The sequence below is a fragment of the Cicer arietinum genome, chromosome 6 (assembly GCF_000331145.2).
Source record: "Cicer arietinum cultivar CDC Frontier isolate Library 1 chromosome 6, Cicar.CDCFrontier_v2.0, whole genome shotgun sequence".
Lineage (NCBI taxonomy): Eukaryota > Viridiplantae > Streptophyta > Magnoliopsida > Fabales > Fabaceae > Cicer > Cicer arietinum.
The window spans coordinates 24,188,664-24,198,765 of record NC_021165.2 but is presented as its reverse complement, the minus strand read 5'-3'; the positions used below and the strand labels follow the sequence as shown (position 1 = coordinate 24,198,765).

General features: G+C 29.2%; 1 protein-coding gene across 1 annotated transcript; it reads left to right on the top strand.

The window, feature by feature from the left end:
* The first annotated feature begins 1,295 nt into the window (after window positions 1-1,295).
* LOC101508650 (pectinesterase-like) lies at window positions 1,296-3,770 on the top strand. The gene is made up of 2 exons (XM_004515464.4): window positions 1,296-2,475; window positions 2,656-3,770. Exons 1-2 carry the CDS (start codon window positions 1,461-1,463, stop codon window positions 3,390-3,392), a joined length of 1,752 nt encoding a protein of 583 aa, XP_004515521.1. The 5' UTR covers window positions 1,296-1,460; the 3' UTR covers window positions 3,393-3,770.
* Window positions 3,771-10,102: the final 6,332 nt, after the last annotated feature.

Here is a 10,102-nt window from a genome sequence, read left to right as displayed (position 1 = left end):
CAGATCATGTGGTATGAGTTTTTGACAATTTTTGACAATTTCAAAACAGAACAGATCATGTGTAAAAAATACCTTAGACAACGTAGATGGCCGCACAGTACGTAGAGGATATTAGGGTTCCCAACGTATATAATTATTTGAAAGATGTAGAGGATATGAGGGTTTCCAACGTATATAATTATTTGAAAGATGTATTTTACAGCGCTTGTGAAAAAAGCGCTGTAATAGGTAGTTAAATTCAATGAAAGCGCATGTATTTTACAGCGCTTGTGCCAAAAGCGCTGTATTAGGTAGTTCAAATATTTGGAAGCGCATGTGTTTACAGCGCTTGTGAAAAAAGCGCTGTAACTGATACGCGAAAGCGCTTCATTTTACAGCGCTTTTATGACAAGCGCTGTAAAAGCCTTATAACGTTATGCGCAAACGTTATATGACCTACAATAGCGCTTGTTTTACAGCGCTTGTGAACAAAAGCGTTGTAAAAGGCTCCGTTATTTTTAAAATATAATTACAACAGCGCTTGTGTTTAGCAAGCGCTGTAAAATGGGCGCTGTTAAATGTCATTTTTCGCGTAGTGAAAATTAATTACTTAATAAACTCTGCAAAAAATATTTATTTATTATTTTCCAATGTGAAATAGTTTTATAAAAGACTCCGATCAGAATTTTCAGATATATATAGAAAAGTTTTACCAACTAGTTTATTTGGTCTTTTTAAAGTGTCATTTTTAAATAAATTTACTGTTCCTAATTGCTTGTCATTTTAAAAATTTAAGATGATATTAATTATTGTGTTTTCCAAGTTTTCTCTAACATTTTATTATAGAGAGATAAATTTGTGAAATGAGATAATAAATCATTAAGAGTATAATAGAAAAACAAAATATAACTTTATCAAAAATAAAAATATTTATTGATTTATTGACATGTGTAAATAAGTTAAAATGGTAATTAAAAAGGAACGTATGGAAGAAGTTATATACTAAAATGGCATCATGGTGATCAATGAGATATAATTTAGTATATATTAGAAATAGACTAACAATACTAAAAACAAAAATATAAAGTTATTTTAGGCAACAAATCAAAAAATGTTATACTAAATTATAGATATTGTGTTGTCTCCGTGTTTTGTGTTTGTTTAAGGAAATATAGCTAGCTACCTACCTTTTAGCTAAACCTCACCACATTTGACCTAATCAACGTCTAATTTGTGAAAGCACCTTCCTTTCTTTTTGAATAAATAACTATAAACTCTTCAAACTAACACATTATTTTTATCAATGTAAACAAAACAAAAAAAAAAGTCTAACACCTTCTTCAAACGACTTTGAAGGAGGATTCCAATTGTTTCTACAACCTTGTTTCTATTCTCCACTTCAATTTTAATTGTTGTTCACTAATTTCAAATAGTTTTATAATATACTAGCAAAACAGAAATACCTTCATTGACTCAATATTATGGCCGAAAACGATACAAATAAAGGAAGGAGAATCGCCATAATTGGCGTATCTACTGTGTTATTGGTGGCTATGGTTGTTGCTGTCACCGTTGGCACATATCGCAATCAAAATGGTTATGATGATAATATAGAAGACACCAAAAAGAACCATGTTGCTTCTACTATGAAAGCAGTTCAAACAATTTGTCATCCCACTGATTACAAGAAGGAATGTGAGGAAACCCTCATAGCAGAGGCTGAGGCTGACAATGTCACTGATCCAAAAGAACTTATCAAAATAGCATTTAATGTTACCATGAAAAGAATTGGTGATAAAATTAAGGAAACCGATCTCTTGCACGAGGTTGAGAAAGATCCTAGATCAAAGGATGCACTTGATACATGCAAACAACTTATGGATCTTTCAATCGACGAATTCACTAGGTCACTTGATGGAATTAATGAGTTTGATCTACAAAATATTGACAAAATCCTTATGAATCTGAAGGTTTGGCTTAACGGTGCTGTTACATATATGGATACATGTTTGGATGGATTTGAAAACACCACTAGTGAAGCTGGTACAAAGATGAAAGAGTTATTAACATCAAGCATACACATGAGTAGCAATGCTCTTGCCATTATTTCAGATTTTGCCGACACGGTCTCGGATTGGAATGCCACAAATATTCTTAGACGCCACCTTCTTCATGATTCTGAGACTCCTTCTTCGGTTGATCATCATAAACAGCACAATGCTATGAAAAATGTATTCAAACACAAGCCTAATGTTACTGTCGCCTTAGATGGCAGTGGTGATTTTAAGAGCATCAATGAGGCATTGACGCGGGTACCTGAGAAGAGCAAAAAACCATTTGTGATATACATTAAGGAAGGTGTTTACCCAGAGTATGTTGAAGTTACCAAACATATGACGCACGTTGTGTTTGTTGGTGACGGTGGGAAGAAGACAATAATCACTGGCAACAAAAACTTTATTGATGGCGTTAACACCTATAGAACCGCCTCTGTTGGTATGTCTATTTTCATACATATGCTTACTAACTTTTTTGTCTTTTAATTTCCTTCCAATTTATAATCTTGATAATCTTAAGTTAGTTAATTCTTATATGGTAATAAAAAAAATGAGTACTTTATAGAGATTTTGATGTATGAATTATAAACTAATGAGTAGTTTATGAATATGGTTGCAGCTATTCAAGGAGATCACTTTGTGGCCATTAACATGGGATTTGAGAACTCAGCAGGCCCACATAAACATCAAGCAGTGGCACTAAGGGTTCAAGGAGATAAGACAATATTCTTCAATTGCTCAATGGATGGATATCAAGACACACTTTATGTACACACTATGCGTCAATTTTACCGTGATTGCACCATTTCAGGTACCATTGACTTTGTCTTTGGTAATGCCCTAGCTGTTTTCCAAAACTGTAAATTTGTTGTCAGAAAGCCAATGTCAAACCAACAATGCATTGTGACCGCACAAGGAAGGAAGGAAAGATTCCAACCATCAGCAATAGTCATCCAAGGAGGTTCCATTGTATCTGATCCTGAGTTCTACCCAGTGAGGTTTGACAACAAGGCATACCTCGCCCGTCCATGGAAGAACTTTTCTAGGACTATCATAATGGACGCTTTCATCGATGATTTGATTCATACTGATGGCTATTTGCCATGGCAAACAATAGAGGGACCTTCTGGCATGGACACTTGCTTCTATGCTGAGTACCATAATTTTGGCCCTGGTTCAGACAAATCAAAACGTGTAAATTGGGCAGGTATTTGGAACCTCAATGCAAAGGCTGCACATTGGTTTGCACCATCCAAATTCTTCCATGGTGGTGATTGGATTGAGGCAACTGGAATTCCTTTCTTTTCTGGTATTCCCGATCATCATAGGCACAAAGAGACTCTGCTTAAATGGTGATCTTGATGATGTGTTCTCAATATAATTGTCGATTTTCTCTATTATCGATGATTAACTGTAGAACTTTTGGAATAATTTGAAATATTTATTTAATGAGAGAAGAATTGAAGAACCATTCAAACACTTTTTTTTCTCTCTTTTTATTTTGTAAATAAATTTTTGTGGAGTATTTTTTCTTTTTAAAAATAAAGTGGATTTCCTTCCATAACAATGGGGGATTTATTTTAATATGTATTGATTTATTTTTATATGTATTTATTAATTTTGTTATTTTGTCGTTATGGTATAGAGTTCGATTGATGTTGAAGATATATGTACAATAATGTCTATCTCGAGCAACATCGGGAAGTAATATTGATTTTTCATTTTTTTTTGTTATCCTTGGATATTACATATTTATATTAATTAGGAACTATGTAAATTTAAAAATATAAATAAAATATAATATTTATAGTCAAATATTTTACATGAAAACACGTAAATAAATTTATACTTAACATATAGGCAATTTAAATAGAGAAGTCATACTTAATTCAAATTTTGGTATTTCATTGTTGTAAAGTTTTGATATAGTTTTATTTAGTAACTTTTTAATTTATAATTTGTTTTTTTCTAAGTGCACTTTATGTTCTTGATAAAATAAAAATTTATAATTTACTTATTTTATTTAATTATAAAATTTTCAAATAAATAGTCACTAAAATAATTATTTCTTTAAAATCATATGTTATTAACGAAATATTTTTACTTATATTTAATTAATTAAAAAGGTAAAATAAATAAATCTAATCTAATCTGCAGGAGCAACTATGCCAGTTTTAATAAGTATCAAGCTAAAATCATTAAATTCTCTTCAGTATTTGACGAAATCAAACTAATTATCTGCTTAAAAAAAATCAAACTAATTATCTGCTTAAAAAAAAATCAAACTAATCTTAATCTTATTAATGAAGTGATTATACTATTTTCTTATTTAGTCGTTTATCACGAAAATAAGTGATTATGCAAATCAATAGAGAATTAAATAATTTCTTTCAATAATATTATAAACTTCCGCCCAGTGTAATAATTTATTAAAAAAGAAGCTCAGTGTATTAATTATCATAAAAGAAACCTTAATTGAGGGTGAAATATAAACAATAAATAAACATTACATGTAAATTTTTCAATAAAAAGGACCAAAAATAATGTACACAGTTTATAATTATCAGAAATTTCCTTTTTATAATTTTTGGTGATACAATTTGTTTATCGAAAATTTCAAGGCACGAAGTTTCTAATAGTATAAATTATTTACCGGTAAGTAACTTTTTTTCCTTTAAAAATCATGTACATAATTTATAACTACCAGAAGTTTCCTTTTCACAATTTCCGGCGGTACAATTTGTTTACCGAAAATTTCAAGTCACAAAATTTCCAGTAGTATAAATTATTTACCGAAACTTTCGCCAGCAAAGTTTTCGGTACATTATTTATACTACCAGAGATTTTGTACCTTGAAATTTTCGATAGTTTTGTTTTTCGACAAAAAATTTGTGCTTTGAAATTTTGGGTACATATTTTTTTTTTATAAATAAAAGTAAATCAGGGAAAAAAAAATTAACACCGGTATGTATGGTGGTGTTTTTTCCATCCCTACTTTCAAAAACAAATTAAAAAAATTATTCGTACAGAAATTTCAAATTTCAACATACAAATTTTCGGTAAAATAAAGTAACTGTCGGAAATTTCAAGGCACAAATTTTTGATAGAATAAAGTAACTACCCAAATTTCAAGGCACAAAATTTCTAGTAGTATAAATAATGTACCGAAAGTTTTGTTGGTGAAATTTCTGGTTTATACTATCGCGAAAATTTTGTGCTTTGAAATTTCCTATAAATAAATTATAAAAAGGAAATTTGCGCTAGTTAGAAATTGTGTACCGAATTTTTTAGAGAAAAATGTTACTTATCGAAAATTTTAGTGAGGAGTACGATTTTAGAATAATATTTTTTTACCATTAATTGAATGAATATTATAAGGATAAAATTGAGTTTTTAACATTTTGGGAAGTATAAATAGAATTTAAGGGGTATGAATTCTAACTTTCTAATAATGATGGGTATTGATGGTGTGGGCCGTGGGGTTCTTTGTTATTCATAGTATTATGGTGTTCTTAAATTTTACGCGAAATTATAATCAATATCTTAATTTTATAAATAGTTATAATAAAAATTAAATATTACTAATAATCAAATAATTTTAATTGATTGACAATGTAAAAATTCTATATACTGACCTAATATATCAATTAAATTCTTCTTCAATATATATATATATATATATATATATATATATATACTATTAAGTTAAATAATTTTTATAATATCAATCATTTACGATGAATAGATCATTAAAAATATTCAAGTTTTATAATATTATTTTTAAAATCACGCATATAATTGATTAAAATTTATGGATAATATAAAACTTTTAATGTTAGGAGTGCATAAAAATTAAACTTAATTATATATATATAAGAGATAATAAATTTCATCAAAATTAACTTACCCAACTTTAAAGTCACAAATTTGAACCGAGACAAAACGTCAAACTTAACAATATCGATATTTGTCCGTTGAATTAAGATTTAATGACGTGTTATATAATTTTTTTATACAACAAATAAATTTTTATATGGATTGTTTGTGTTTAGTGGAATTTTGATGATATTAATGGCTAATATTAGTCATGATAGAGTTTAGTTCGACTGAATTGATTAATCTTCTTTTGTTAAATTATTATTAGATGATGATCGTAGAGTGATCTCTCTTGATTAGTTCTTTATTTTGTTGTTGTTGTTAATTTTCCACTTTATCATAAAAAGAACGAATAAATGACTAAGACTTTGATCTCAGGAAGCGGTTGTGTTAGAGAGATAATTAGGCCTCATTTACGCTTTGTTTACATGTGGTTTTGTTTGTTGCAAATGATAGTAACCACTCATTCATATCATGATATAAGACTTTAACCTCACCCTCACGTGGGTATGGTAAATAATGACACGAAAAGATTCTATCCAATATGTGGTTGAGATTGGTGAAACTTTTCAACAAAAAATTGAATTTTTGCACATCCAGTTACGGGCCAAAAGAAGTTTTTATATCCTAGGTCACATCAACATTGTAATCATTTTTATGCATTTTGAATATTAATCTTATATAGGGTTGTTTTCGGATCAAAAGAAAGTTTTCAAAAATAAGTTTCAACTACTAAATATATTACTAAATTGAGTTGTAGACTAAGCCATTCTCTTTACGATGTTTTGCAATAGTGTCAATAATTGTGTAAATAGATTATGATAACTCTTCATTATATGTATATTTTTTGTTGTTTTTAGTCTTATATATTTTTAATCATTAGTTAATTTAAGAAGTTATATTAATGTAGTTTGTTGATTTTAATTCTTAGATTTAATTAAATATTTATATTCTTATTTTCTTGATTAAATAGAGATTTTTTGTAGTTTGACGTTGTTTCATTGTTTTAATGTAGTGCAAAATTAGGGTAAGTATTTCAGCTATTTCTGGAGTTGTAGAAATTTAATTGGAGTCCAACCAAGTGCAAATGAAAGCTCAAATTCATAACTACATCTTTCATGAAGGCACCATAATGAAATTCAGACTCAAAATAGGAGAGAAATGCAGTAAACATCAGACAATAGATGTTGTGTGTTGGAGCGCAAATGTGTGCGCCAGGGGCACATTTCTGCAGTATTTTGACATCTTGCTTCTGGCCAGGAGCGCCCATGGCAAGTGCATGACACTCTGCAAAATGCATAAAAATATATTTTTCTCACTTTCTAGGTTTCTTTTTTTGTGTGTGTGTGTGTGTGGCTATTTTGAAGTTTGGAGACTTGTGACCTAGCAAAGAAACTCAGAGGAGGCTGCTTCTAACACAATTGAAGGAGTTTTATCAAGAATCATGCATGAATCTTTCTTGTAATTCTTCTTTAATCTATATCTTCTGTATCTTTGTTATGAGTAATTAAACCCTATTTGTTAGAGATTAGTGAAACAAGATGAAACCCTTATTTGTGTGATTTGATTTCTAGTTATATGAATGAGTTTATGCTTAATGTTTTTTATTGCTTGATCAACTTTAAATTGTTTTATGATTCATATTTTGAAATTGAATTGTACTTTACGAATGATTGAGATGATAAATTTATGACATTGTAGTCTAGGGATGGATGCATGTCATGAAACCTATCGAATTATTTTCAGAGACAATAATTTAATAAGAGAACTCATGTACTGTAAAGCTTAATTCTAATCCTAAATTTACTAAGGAATTAGGAGTTACTTTGGAAATAAAGGTTATGTCGCTAAGGAATTAGGGGTTACTTTGAAAGTAAAACTATTAAAAAAATTTCTTCATTCAATGTAATATTCTTTTACCTAAATTAATTCTGTGATTGATCATACAAAAAATCTAATTAAGAGAAAGCATAAAGAACCAAGAGGTTGAATGATTGAAAGATTAGTATCTATGCTTGATCATACAAGAATTCTAATCTCAATTATCCTATAGATCTACCAATTAATTTTAGTTGGTCACTAGTCAATTGATTGATTAAGGCATGAAAATGTTGGTCATCCCAAACATGTAAATAAAACAATAGAATAATTTAATTGAGATAAATAACAAAAATCTCAAATAAAATTAGAATTTAAAACTAAGACATATTAAAAAGGTATCTTAATCACAAGATTCACCAAAGACTCTAGAAGATAGCTTAGTTACTCATTGACATATATAAGATAAAATAAATAATAGAAATGTTCATCAATTAAAGGAAAAAGAAATAAAACCCTCAAAGGGTGTGAGACATTTTACTCCAAGTCTAAGATTCAAAATTGCTCCAAAATTTGAGACATTTTACTTCAGCTCCAAACACTCTATAACTTTCAAAATGTTTGTTGTTATTTTCTTTCTCTAATTTCTTCTGCTTCTCCGATTCTATTTCTAGTGTATGGCTCCTCTCTTTTTCTGTTTCTCATTTATCCTCTTTATAATAACAAGAATATCATAATTTTTTGCAACAACCTTCCCCTTCTTAGGCAACAACCTTCCTCCTTTCTTTAGCAATATTTTGTTATCATAAAATTCAACCTTTAAAGTGTGCAACAAACCTCTTTCTTGTACTCATTAATTGGAATAAACTTGATAAGTTTTTTTGCACTAAAAACTTAGTAGATTTTACCAATTTGACTTATTTTATCATCTCATGATAAATTCTGCAAATATCATAAATAAATGAATAAATAAGAAGAAGTTGACATCAAAACTATAAAATAAAATTGAGAGTAAATACCCTCTTAAAATCCTATAAAAATAAATTTATCACTTTCTAATATGGCACTCTAGATTTTTTTCAATTCGCACATACTTAAGTTCCAACAATTCCCCACTTAAATTTAAAAAATAGTTTTTGAAGTAGCGTAAAATGTTTCTATATGATTGTGCACCAACAAGTGTGTCTTCTGAATCGAACCTGTGCAAAACCAATAAGACTCAAATTCAGATTCAACTAGAGTGACTCGTAGTCTTGAACTCTATCTTTGACATCAAACTCACACACAACATTTTCGTAGGGTGTTGAAAACTCTAAATCATATGCATATTTTTCATTGTTTTTAATCTTATTTATCTTTAATAATTCGTTAATTTAAAGAATTATTTGATATATTTTTTTTCTATTTTAAATCTTGAATTTAATGAAATGTTTATGTCCTTGTTTATTTGATTCAGTAGATATCTTTCTTAGTTTTGCGTTGTTTCGTTGAGGTGTTGGATTTTTATGATAAATCAACATGACATGTGTGGAGTATTTCAACCATATATGGAGTTGTAGATGTCCAATTTGAGTCAAATCAAGTTAGAATTAAAGCTAAGATCCATAGCCACAACTTTCATGAAGAGAGTGGAACCAAATTCAGACTCAAAAGAGGAGAAAGTTCAGTAAAAGTCAAACAACAGATATTGTATGCTAAAGCGCAAATGCTTGAGTCTGGGGTGCATTTCTACAATATTTTGACTTTCTTCTTATGTCTAGGAGCACTGGGGCGCATGACGCGCTGCATAATGCATAAAAGTACGTTTTTCTCCCTTTCTAGGGATCCTTTTGGCTATTTTGAAGTTTAGAGACTTATGCCCTAACAGAGAAACTCATAAGAGACTGACTGGTTCCAAAACCATTGAAGGAGTTTTATCAAGAATCATTCATGAATCTTTCTTGTAATTCTTATTTAATCCCTTATTTGTTTGCTTTGATTTCTAGTTATATAAGTGAATTTATTGAATTATTTTTCTCATCTGTGTATTTAATGCTTGATCAACTTTAAACTTTTTTATGATTCTTATTTTAAAACGGAAGTGAATTTTGCGAATGCTTGAGATGAGAAATTCATGATATTGTAGTCTATAGATAGATGAATGTCATAAAACCAATTGAATTATTTGAAGAGTCAATAGTTTAATAAGAGAATAATTGCACTGCAAAACTTAAATTCTAATCTTAAATCCACTAAGGAATTAGAGGTTACTTTGGAATTAAAGGTTCTTCCGCTAAGGAATTAGGGCAAGAACAATAAAGACAATTAGGACAAGATGAATAAAGAGAATCCATTCATAGATAAATACAGGAAACTAGTAACTAAGATCAAAT

Bases quoted from the DNA above. Each gene is read 5' to 3' on its own strand.
- LOC101508650 (XM_004515464.4), top strand. From the start codon at position 1,461: ATGGCCGAAAACGATACAAATAAAGGAAGGAGAATCGCCATAATTGGC. The intron at 2,476-2,655 runs GTATGTCTATTT...ATATGGTTGCAG, and splicing joins CTATAGAACCGCCTCTGTTG to CTATTCAAGGAGATCACTTT.